At 43.2% G+C, this 12,655-nt stretch overlaps 1 protein-coding gene across 2 annotated transcripts in view; it reads right to left on the reverse strand.

The window, feature by feature from the left end:
- Nucleotides 1–7,973: 7,973 nt before the first annotated feature.
- The window catches only part of LCA5L (lebercilin LCA5 like), a 41,669-nt gene continuing 36,987 nt past the window's right edge, over nt 7,974–12,655 (reverse strand). For both annotated transcript variants that reach the window (XM_070387179.1, XM_070387249.1), the window contains one exon: nt 7,974–9,071. In XM_070387179.1, the coding sequence (XP_070243280.1) occupies nt 8,341–9,071 (731 nt within the window). In that variant the 3' untranslated portion in view covers nt 7,974–8,340. The remainder of the gene's footprint in view (nt 9,072–12,655) is intronic.

Genomic DNA, 12,655 nt, shown 5'->3' on the forward strand with positions numbered 1-12,655 from the left:
TTTGTTAAATTTATGCATTAGTATTTTATTCTTTTAATGCCTATAAATGGAATTGTTTTAAAATTTCAGATTTTTTGTTTCAGGTATATAGAAATAGATTTTTGCATATTGATCATGTTTTATTGCTTCTCCCCTCACCTCCTTGGAGCAGTTCTCTCAGGGTTACTTGAGGTGCTGCCTCCTGGGCTTAAAGTCCTAAAAATTCTCAATAAATAAAACATAACTCTCAACTTTAAGGCTGTGAATATTTTTTTAAGTTCACACCCCATAACAACCAACTCTTTGGGACACCAGCTTGGTGTCCAACAAGTTAACTTAGTTCTGACAAACTTTACCTGGAGATGGTTTCAGATGCCACAGGTGAAGGTCTCAGTACCATAACACTCCTCCCCTTCCCCCACTTCAGATGCCAATCCCAAGTTAGGTTGTCATAGTGCTTCTGACCGACCAGTTGAATATCAGAGGTTCCCACAGCCCTCTCCTCAGCAATTGCAGTTTGATTAATTTGCTGGAGCTGCTCACAGAGTTCAGGAAAACCACGTACTTAACTGTTTTGCTGTTCAGTTGCTAAGTTATGTCTGACTCTTTGTGACCCCATGGACTGCAGCACACCAGGCTTCCCTGTCCTTCACCGTCTCCCAGAGTATGCTCAAACTCATGTCCATTGAGTCGGTGATGCCATCCAACCATCTCATCCTCTGTCGTCCCCTTCTCCTCCCACCTTCTATCTTTGCAGGGACCTTTCCAGTGAGTCAGCTCTTGGCATCAAGTGGCCAAAGTGTTGGAGCTTCAGCTTCAGCTTCAGCATCAGTCCTTCCAATGAGTATTCAGGGTTGATTTCCTTTAGGATTGACTGGTTGGATCTCCTTGCAGTCCAAGGGACTCTCAAGAGTCTTCTCCAGCACCACAGTTTGAAGGCATCAACTTTTCAGCACTCTGCCTTCTTTACGGTCCAGCTCTTACATCCATACATGACTACTGGAAAATCTATAGCTTTGACTATACAGACCTTTGTCTGCAAAATGATGTACATTTACTAGTTTTATTACCAGTTTTATTATAAAGGATGGGATAAAGAACCCCAATGAACATCAAGAGGAAGGAATTCGTAGTGCAGGGGCTTCGTGCCTTCTGTGGGCATGCCAGTCTCCCCAAATCTTCATGGGGTCACCAACCCAGAAGCTCCCCACCCCTGTACTGTTGGGATTTTACGGAGGCTTCATCATGTAGGCATGTAGGCATGATTGTCATTAACACCATTTCAGCCCCTCCCCACTCAAGACAGTGGAATGCATGGCTGACAGATCCAAACTTCCAACCATGGCTTGGTCTTCGTGGTGACCAGCCCCCACCCAGGAGCCATTCAGGAGCCACCCGGAGTCAATTCATAGAAAAAAGACCCTCCCATCACCCAGGAAATGGCAAGGGCTTCTGGAGCTCAGTGCCAGGAGCTGGAGGCAAGGACCAAATACCAGAACAAAAGATGCCCTTGGTGATCTCATTACTGGAATCGCCAGTGTTTCAGGAGCCTTGTGCCCAGAACCAGGGGCAGAGACCATGACATGTTCTCTGTTTTATCTCACGATTACCTTTTGTTTTTCACATCTGTCTCTCCCATATGTTTTGAAGTTGATTTTTGCTTTAGTGCTTACCCTAGATTTTTATATCAGAGCTTAAAAGTTAGTATTTTACTCTTATCAGCAGTATAAGACTCACAACACTTTAACTCCAGTCCTTTCCTCCCAGTGTGAGTGCTATGCTTGTCATAAACATATGATACAGGATACTTCAGCTGTATCTTACCTTTTTGCAAGACCATGAGGGACCAATTATATAAAACTAAATTCCTTAACTTGTTCATCCTACTGTATAGCACAGGGAACTCTGCTCAATGTTATGTGGCAACCTGGATGGGAGGGGAGTTTGGGGGAGAATGGATACATGTATGGCTGAGTCCCTTTGTTGCCCACCTGAAACTGTCACAACATGGTTAACTGGCTATATCCCAATACAAAATAAAAAGTTAAATAAAAAACAGTAATGTCGGGGCTTCCCTGGAGGCTTGGTAGTAAAGAATCCATCTACAAATGCAAGAGACACGGTTCTGGGAAGAACCCACATGCTGTGGAGCAACTAAACCTGTGCCATAACCACTGAGCCTGTGCTCTGGAGCCCAGGAACTGCAACCACTGGGCCCATGTGCCCTGGAACCTGTGCTCAGCAGCAAAAGAAGCCACTGAAGTGAGAAACCCATGAGCCACAGCTGGAGAGTAGTCCCCTCTTGACCCAACTAGAGAAAGGCCTGCTCAGCAGTGAACACCCAGCACAGCTGAAAATAAATACAAAATTTTTAAAAGCAGTAAGTCACTTAAAATTACACATTTACTACTCTCTTGCATGAGACCTTTTAAACATCTCAAGTCACTTTTCTCCTGCCTGAAGTTTATCTGTTAGGACAAGGTTCACAAAACACTATTTGCAAAATCAGGCAGCAGCTGGACTTGGCCTATAGGCTGAGTGTGTTTACTTTATTGGAATGCAGCCATGCCCTGAGATGTCTGGGCTTACTGAAACAATTCCTTTGATATACATGTTTACTCTCCAGGGCCTGTATCCTGTTTTTCTCCATCCTGAATTTCCCTCGGCCATCAGGGGCAGCTGCAGTGGCTGATGGTTTTCTGGCCCCAGCATCCTTTGTTTACTGAAATGGCAGATGAGATTTTTTGTCCACAGTGGTATTAACACTAACATGTTAATAACTTGCAGAGCTGACCCCATTATCTATTGTTCCTGTTGGTTCTCTTAGCACTTTGTTTTCTTGTGTCTTTCTCTTACCTCTCTTGGGAATTTCTTGAGGCCTGGATCAAAGCTAGCTTCTTCCAGAGAGGGTTTGCCTATCTACTGCCCTGGGGATACCACTTGCCTTGATCACTTTAAACTTTAGATTATAAATACTGGGTAACCATATGGTTAAGGCTATGGTCTATTAGCCATGTATGGATGTGAGAGTTGAACAATAAAGAAGGCAGAGTGCTGAAGAATTGATGCTTTTGAACTGTGGTGCTGGAGAAGACTCCTGAGCGTCCCTTGGACTGCAAGGAGATCAAACCAGTCAATCTTAAAGGAAATCAACCCTGAATACTCTTAGGAAGGTCTGATGCTGAAGCTGAAGCACCAAGGTGCTTTGGCCACCTGGTGGGAAAAGCTGACTCACCAGAAAAGACCCTGATCCTGGGAAAGATTGAAAGCAGAAGGAGAAGAGGGCAACAGGCAATGAGATGGTTGGATGGCATCACCGATTCATTGGACGTGAACTTGGGCAAACTCTGGGAGATGGTGAGGGACAGAGAAGCCTGCATGCTTCAGTCCATGGGGTTGCAAAGATTAGGACACAACTTGGTGACTGAACAACAACAACCCAATTCAGGCTTTCCTGAGGATGAATGCTGATTATGGTTACAGAGTTTCAGAGTTTAAGACAGTTTGGGAGCTCATGGAGGCTGGATGTCCCCTTATGTGGGAGGGAACTCCTCTGAGGCTCCTACTTGGGCTGGTTTTGTCCTCTGGGTTTTATCCTGGAGGCTTTTTGGATACTTATCAAATGCTCGGGGAACTAGAAATGTCCCCACCATGTCAATTAACAGAGGATGCTGCAGCCGCGGTGTTGCAGCCTCCCCAAGGTGAGCGCCAGTGGAACAGGATGCCCGCCATCTAGCGGTCAACTGCTGCAGCTGCCCTGGCAGTGCGCCCTGAGGAGACTCAGCATGTGAAAAAACAGGATCCTGGCCTCAGAACAAGTGTGCATCAAAGGAATGATTTCAGTGAGCCCAGACTCTTGCATCTTCTCATATGTAGGTGCACTAAATTCCTTAACTTTAGATGCCTGGTTTTCTTTAACAGTCATCTTTTGATGTTCTGACTACCTGGTCTTTGTTGTGAAAACTATATACCCTGGCTTCCCACCTTGCTCACCTCTTCAGAGCAATCCCTCAGAGTGACCTGAGATGATGAGTCCCAGGCTTAGGTCCTCAGTTTTGTCTGTGGAATAAAGCATAACTTTTTTTCAGTTGACAACCTGTTAGGCGGAAGCTGACTTCAGAGCCCTCCTTCCTGCCTCCCTGGTGCCCACTTTCCTGAGTGTTTACCCACTCAACAACTGATCAAGAAATGTGTTTATATAGTTACTATGGCATTTTTAGCCTTTTTACAGCAGGAGACCCAGAGGACCTTGTATACCAGCCTACATGAAATGGCTCTCTTGTTTTTATTTTGAAACCTTTTTTCCTCCTGTTTACAAAATTGTGTTCATTATAGAAAATCACAGTAAAAAAAAAAGCCAAGAATAAATTTAAAAATTGGCCACAATCTCAGAAATAAAAAAATCATTTATTACTCTAACTTCCTACACCTATAATTTTTAAAATAAGATGACCAGAAAATAACCATCTTAGTTTATATTAGATTATATTTTAAAATATTCCCTACAGAAGCTCTTTTAGATTGCTCTGATTTAATGTTACGATTTGTGCTTCTCTTGTGGGCATAAGAAAAGATCCCCTGAAATTCTCCATCTGCTATAAAGCAGGAGTAGGTGTTGGAATATTGTAATATTACTCTGTACACCATTTCATTCAATCCTGTATATTCATTGGAAGGACTGATGCTGAAGCTGAAGCTTGAATACTTTGGCCACCTGATGAAAAGAGCTGACTCATTGGAAAAGACCCTGATGCTGGGAAAGATTGAAGGCAGGAGGAGAAGGGAATGATAGAGGATGAGTTGGTTGGATGGCATTATCAACTCAATGGACATGAGTTTGAGCAAACTTTGGGAGATGGTGAAGGACAGGGAAGCCTGGTGTGCTGCAGTCCATGGGGTTGTAGAGAGTTGGATACGACTTAGCAAATGAACACCACCACCACGACCATTTCTAAGAATCCTTTTAGTACATTTCTCCAGAATGTAGAGCTGAGCAGTTGTATAATGTCATGTGCATTAAGGTCTCCCCCTCTAGAAGCCTCTCAGAATTCTAACTCTCCTCCCTCCCTCTCTCCCCTTATCTTTTTGTTTTTTTTTATCCCCCACTGTGATTTTCATAAAGATCAAAGCTTATACCAGTTCTAGTATTTAGAACTGGCATTTAGGGGCTGCAGCTGGCCCTTCTGAAGACCTCCAGGGAGGAGGGCTGCTGAGGGGCTCTAGAGAAGTAGGGGGGACCCCGCTTTTCAGTAAAATTAAAAAAAAAAAAAAAAGAACTGGCATTTAGAACTTTGGTTTTAAATATAATTCTTTTCCAACCATGACTTCTGTTTCCTTTGGAAAATTTATTTGGCTATTCCCAGTTTTCAAAAGGGTGTTGCTATTTCAAAAGAAATAAAGCTCTTATTTTATGGTGAGACTTTAAACATAAACATTTCCTCTGTCCAATTGGGCCTTCTCTCTCCCCTTTGGTGTCTGTTGTGTGTCTGCATTAACCAGACCTCCTTAGGAGATAACATTCCTTCTTAGTCTCAGGAAGGATCACCACTGCTCAGGAAGATAACCTCCCTTCTTGATGTGACAAGATCATGGTGATTCACTGTTTGTATGTGTAGATCTGGATTGTGTAAACTAGCAACAGTAGATAATCTTTTGATAGATAACCCTTTGCCTTAAAAATGTACATAACTTACATAACTGCACAAAACTTACATAACTGCACTTTGACCTTTAGTGGGCAGAACAGTCCTAGAGCCTTCTGAAAGGTTGACTCCAGGTTTTAATCCTCAGCTTGGCTTGAATGAAGTTTAACATTTCTTAGATCAACTACAGTCTCAGATCAACAATATTACACACCAACTCATAAACATATTTGAAATAATATGGTCTAAATTATAAATCAGTTCAGTTTAGTTGCTCAGTTGTTTCCAACTCTTTGCAACCCCATGAATCACAGCATGGCAGGCCTCCCTGTCCATCACCAACTCCCGGAGTTCACTCAGACTCATGTCCATCGAGTCAGTGATGCCATCCAGCCATCTCATCCTCTGTCATCCCCTTCTCCTCCTGCCCCCAATCCCTCCCAGCATCAGAGTCTTTTCCAGTGAGTCAACTCTTTGCATGAGGTGGCCAAAGTACTGGAGTTTCAGCCTTAGCATCATTCCTTCCAAAGAAATCCCAGGGCTGATTTCCTTTAGAATGGGCTGGTTGGATCTCCTTGCAGTCCAAGGGACTCTCAAGAGTCTTCTCCAACACCACAGTTCAAAAGCATCAATTCTTTGGCACTCAGCCTTCTTCACAGTCCAACTCTCACATCCATACATGACCACTGGAAAAACCATCAGATCAGATCAGATCAGATCAGTCACTCAGTCGTGTTCGACTCTTTGCAACCCCATGAATCGCAGCACGCCAGGCCTCCCTGTCCATCACCAACTCCCGGAGTTCACTCAGACTCATGTCCATCGAGTCGGTGATGCCATCTAGCCATCTCATCCTCTGTCGTCTCCTTCTCCTCTTGCCCCCAATCCCTCCCAGCATCAGAGTCTTTTCCAATGAGTCAACTCTTCACATGAGGTGGCCAAAGTACTGGAGTTTCAGCTTTAGCATCATTCCTTCCAAAGAAATCCCAGGGCTGATCTCCTTTAGAATGGACTGGTTGGATCTCCTTGCAGTCCAAGGGACTCTCAAAAATCTTCTCCAACACCACAGTTCAAAAGCATCAATTCTTTGGTGCTCAGCCTTCTTCACAGTCCAACTCTCACATCCATACATGACCACAGGAAAAACCACAGCCTTGACTAGACGGACCTTTGTTGGCAAAGTAATGTCTCTGCTTTTGAATATGCTATCTAGGTTGGTCATAAATTTCCTTCCAAGGAGTAAGCATCTTTTAATTTTATGGCTGCAGTCACCATCTGCAGTGATTTGGGAGCCCTCAGAAATAAAGTCTGACACTGTTTCCACTGTTTCCCCATCTATTTCTCATGGAGTGATGGGACTGGATACCATGATCTTCATTTTCTGAATGTTGAGCTTTAAGCCAACTTTTTCACTCTCCTCTTTCAATTTCACCAAGAGGCTTTTTAGTTCCTCTTCACTTTCTGCCATAAGGGTGGAAAATAAGTTACCCTTATACATACAATACTTTGGCAACAAAGGTCCATCTAGTCAAGGCTATGGTTTTTCCAGTAGTATGGATATGAGAGTTGGACTATAAAGAAAGCTGAGTGCCGAAGAATTGATGCTTTTGAATAGTGGTGTTGGAGAAGACTCTTGAGAGTCCCTTGGACTGCAAGGAGATCCAACCAGTCCATCCTAAAGGAAATCAGTCCTGACTATTCATTGGAAGGACTGATGTTGAAGCTAAAAACTCCAATCCTTTGGACACCTGATGCAAAGAACTGACTCATTGGAAAAGACCCTGATGCTGGGAAAGAAGGCAGGAGGAGAAGGAGATGACAGAGGATGAGATGGTTGGATGGCATCACTGACTCAATGGACATGAGTTTCAGTAAACTCCAGGAGTTGGTAATGGACAGGGAGGCCGGCGTGTTGCAGTCCACGGGGTCACAAAGAGTTGGACATGATTGAGCGACTGAATTGAACTGAACTGATATTATGAATGAAGGTAAGTTAATTAACATTGGGAGTACAGTCTCCTCTGTATAGTCCTAATATAAAATATTCTAAGTATAATCAATATATTCATTAGGACTGAGCAGCTAACCCAGTGGACACTAATTATTACAATATACTGTTAAAGATTGATAGAAAAAGGGTTAAGTTACAGGTATTAAACACATATAAATAAAAAATATGGACTCTTGGGTGTACTTGAGGAAAGTGTTAACAACCAGGGCAGGATACTGGATACCCAGTTTACCTGAATAAGAGATGCTCAAAAATAATTTTCATAAAACCAAGCTTGGTAATCAATGTGCTTTTTTGTCTTTTCTTTAAAAAAAAAAAGAGAGATTTCTTATATTCTCTTTCAGAGCTGCTTCCATGTTTTTAAGTTACAATGCAGTCTGATTCCTGATAAGGTTCTGACAGGTATGAGATGTGTATGTTTTGGGTTGACTAACTTAGACTTATTAGCTATGGAGCCCTATGGAATATTGAAATAATATAATGAATTAGTCTTCCAAATGATAGTGGACATGTTTCAGTTGTAGGAAAAAAGATGTAATTTTGTATTTGAAATGTAATTGGCTAATATACAGTGGACTTTTAAAATTAGATTAGAAATAAAACAAAACCTTAATTTTTAAAAATCAGTTTAAGTATTGAAAACACACACATTAAAGTTACAAGACTAAAGGCCCATAAAGCCAGAGTGGGTTAGGATACTGATTATATTTAAATAATTATCTTTCTGTTTCCTTCTGTGGGTGAAGATGACTTAATAGAATTTACTACAGTTACTCCAGAATCTCCAAAAGCATTGCTGGCGGACGCCTGGCTAGTGGGTAGATGATGTATCTTCGTACTCTGCAAAGTCTCCTCGGGCTCTTTCATAACAGTAGTACTTGTTTGGTTGTTTTTTAAGACATAGTCTGATCCAAAAAGTTCCTCCATTAGATTGCTTTTCTTCTCCCTGAAAGTTGTGTCTTTTGCCTTTGTTCTGTAAGATTTAGCGAAGGAGGGTTCGTAGGCGATGGCAGGATGCTCCAGCTTCATTTCTTCCGAGTGACTGTGGTGCTTGCCTGTGCTATGAGGGTACCTCGTGCTGCCTGCGTTGGCCGGCCCACCTGAGGCGGGAAGCCCGTGATGCAGGTTTTCGATTGCTTCCGTGAATGAATAATGCTTTCTTTGTCTGAAGGGTATTTTGATATGTGGAGCAGCATTTTTATCTGGCATATCACCCATGTCACTGATTTCTGGACTTCTTTTAAACTTGTATTTTTCTGTATCATCTTCCTGACCACCTTCCCCTTCGGGATGGATTACTTCAATTCTTTTTGGTGGTAGTTCCTGTTCTTCTTTCACTAAAGTGATCTTCTTTTCTTGATTTTCTGTTCTGTATCTCTGTTGTCCAGTATTCTTCAGAGATGGTTGTGCTTCCAAATGTTGTTCTTCCTTGGATAAATCTGTAGTAGAAAAATGGTCAATTTATTGATCTTTAAAATTAATAGATTTGTTTCAAGATGGCATGTTGAGCACTCTTATTTACACCTCCTGACAAGCACATTAAAATGACAAAGAGGAAATAAAAGTAATGCATACAACCCTAGAATACAGGGAAAGGTGCTATTAGCAAGTCTGAGATGTTATACTTTTTAGAACATACCAGGTAAGTGAAAAGTATGAAGCCAAAAGAAAATGATGCTCATAAACTTTGCCAATATATTATAACAGATGTTCAACATCACCAGCTAGGTTGTGCCAATTAAAAAACAATGAGAGTATTTTTCACTCATCCAATTGGCAAGTAATTTTCAGAACTGGTGAGAATATGGGGAAATGGAAACTTTTGTTCCCCATTGGTGGATGAGTAAGATGGTAGGTAGTTTGGATGGTGATTTGGAAATATCTATCAAAATTTTAGGTGAGCATGCCCTTAGACCCAACAACTTCCCTTTTAGAACCAAAGCCTACCAAAATATACAAAAGTGTGTCTAAGGATGTTCACTGTAGCCTGATTTAGTAAGAGTGAAACATCCTGAATATCCCTGGAAGGAGTCCTGGTTGAATCAATTAGAGCAAGTGCATGCATGCTAAGTCTCTTCAGTCGTGTCTAACTCTTTAGGACCCAAGAACTGTAGACCCCCAGGCTCCTCCATCCATGGGATTTTCCAGGCAAGAATGCTGAAGTCGGTTGCCATTTCCTACTCCAGGGGATGTTCCCAACCCAGGGACCAAACCCAGTCTCTTATGTTTCCTGCATTGACATTGGCAGACATATTCTTTACCATTAGTGCCACCTGGGAAGCCCCCAAGAACACGTGGGGCTGTGCAATCTGGGCAGTAATTATAGAGAAGGAGAAGGTAGCATGTGCTGACAGAAGAGACAACTGCAGAACACCGTCGAGTGTAGAGATGCTCTTTCCTCTGCTGCTTCTTCCCCAGGCACCCAGGAAGTCCTCTGTGCAGCCCTCTGCTTGTCCCAGGACCAGACCTGCATGGGTTCTGAGGAAACAGCATCACTCCCTGCCAGCCACTCAGCGAGGCCATTGTTTGTGAGGGAGAATGGGGACACAGTTGGGTATGCAGAGAGTTGAAATGTTTTCTCATGGGAATAAATTCTTGAATAAAATAATTTACCTACACTCTAGGAAAAATAAAAAAAAAATACTGGGAGGAGAAAGTAGTATGTTTCAAGAATTAACGGTGAGCCTAGAAGCTAGTCAAACATATAATGACTTGTAAATAACTGCTAATGTTATGCCCTATAACACCTGATGAGAATGTTAACATTTGAGACCACGGGGGGAACATGCTTGTTTTCCCCTGCCTCCCCTGCCCCCTCCTGGCCTCCTTCTGGAGCAGAAGTGGGTCTGCTCCCTCCTTTGCTCCAGCTGGTTCCAGCTCCTGGGGACCTTCCTGGAGGCCACAGCCTTTGTATGACTCCTCCTCTGGCCCTGGTATCCCTAGGACATTCTGTGCCAGGAGTAGGTCATGTCCTTACTGGTCTCTCCTGAGCTGTCTGGACTCAACCTCGTCCTTCCCTCCACCCCCCCTCACCACCCCCTCCTTAGTCTGGACCCTCTTTTTCATACCCATCGCCCTTCATCACTGCCGATCTCCCCAAGGGCACAGGATCCCGAGGGCGCGGCATTTTCCCCCAGTATTTGGAACAGTCCCAGACACACAGTATATGCTCAGAAAATATTTGTCAAGCAAATGAAGAAAATTTCTAGGACAATATGTGTGTGTGTTAGTTGTTCAGTGGTGTCTGACTCTTTGTAACCCCATGGACTGTAGCCCACCAGGCTCCTCTGTCCATGGGATTCTCCAGGCAAGAACACTGGAGTGGGTTACTGCCAGGAGCCAGCGTGAGGAACTCCGTCCATGGCAAAGGTCATGAGGAAGGAGGCTCGGCATACGCAAAGGTGGGATCGAGCCTCAGGAGTTCCCCTGGATATTCTCGAGCATCTACCCCCAAAACCAGAGTCTGCCTACTTTACTGCTTTGTGCTCTCACCTCTGACTTTACGGGGGGCTCTCCCCCACCACCATCTTGCTCTCTCTGATAAAGGGTTAACTTACAGCTCCAGTTAATAAAGTTCCTGGGCATAATAGGAGTGTTTAAATCCAAACCCGTCAGATGGCTCTCTAACTTGCCTGACAAGTTTACCCGGACTCCTACAGCTATGCATATGATAGTTTACAGTCTCCCAACCGTGAGAGGCACGGGAAGCTTAAGATATTCAAATAGCTTAGAGCCTCTCGGAGAGTTAGAAGCTGTCAGAATAAAACTAGTAGAAGATTTCATTGATGAGCCAATGCTTGCTGCCAAGTTTCCACATCCCCTGTATTGTATCCTTGAATGTATATTAATTAATATAGTTGGTATGTAGGAAAAAATAAGTAGTGGCCTTGGTGTTAGCAACTTTAGACCCTTAAGGTAATAAATTCTTTCCTTTGTTGTAAACCCACTGCACCTCTGCCCTATAGGAATGCAACTTTATCTAACACCTTCGGAGGATGGCGCCAAACTTTAAAATAATTACTCTTAGAGAAAATAAGCCTTATGGTTGACAAACCTTTGTAAGAGTCATAAAATGTTAATAGGCCTTCTGGCCAGAAGATGATGTAAATCACCTAAACCATTTGTATATGATAAGTTTGCAGAAAAGAAACCCTGGTTTTGATAAGGATCAAAGACTGCTGACTTTGCATGATTTCACACCCTCTATTATCCTCTATGTACAACTTATGGTATAAAAGCCCCTGTTGAAAATAAAGCTACGGGCCTTGCTCACCAAAGCTTGGTCTCCCCATGTCATTCTTTCTTTCAACCTCTGGCTGAGTTCCCATCTGGAGAGCGGAGCCCCGCCAAGCTTACTAATTTTGCCTGGGCTTCTAAGATCCATCCGGGGAGGCCTCAGTGTCTCCTCTTCCACAGGAGAACGGAAGGACGCCTGTGGCCTACGTAAGTGGTGCAAACTTCTTGTCTCGAAGTTTTATTGGTTTTCCGCATAAACCAAGTTACTCAGCCTCTTTCCTCCACTGAATTTTCCTACTGAGCTATCCTTATTCTATTACTCTTTATATCTTTGATTAATATTTAATTAAAGCCAGTGTACTCGCTGACGCCGTCTCCCGTTCGAATTCCCTGGATCAGCCGGGGCTGGAGCCGGCAGGTTACCATTTCCTTCTCCAGGGGATCTTCCCAACCCAGAGACTGAACTCAGGTCTCCTGCATTACAGACGGATACTTTATCTTCTGAGCCATTACCAAATGGACTAAAAAACAGGCGGAAAACGTGAACAATACCAGTACAGGCGGATACTTTATCTTCTGAGCCATTATCAAATGGACTAAAAACAGGCGGAAAGCATGAACAATACCAGTACAGGCGGATACTTTATCTTCTGAGCCATTACCAAAATGGACTAAAAACAGGTGGAAAACGTAAACAATACCAGTATTTACTGCACTGGAGCAGTGGCTTTCCAGGTGGTGCAGCCAGACCTGGGGTTGTTTAAACTTCATTCTGGGACGGGGGAGC

The sequence above is a fragment of the Bos mutus genome, chromosome 1 (assembly GCF_027580195.1).
Source record: "Bos mutus isolate GX-2022 chromosome 1, NWIPB_WYAK_1.1, whole genome shotgun sequence".
Classification (NCBI taxonomy): domain Eukaryota; kingdom Metazoa; phylum Chordata; class Mammalia; order Artiodactyla; family Bovidae; genus Bos; species Bos mutus.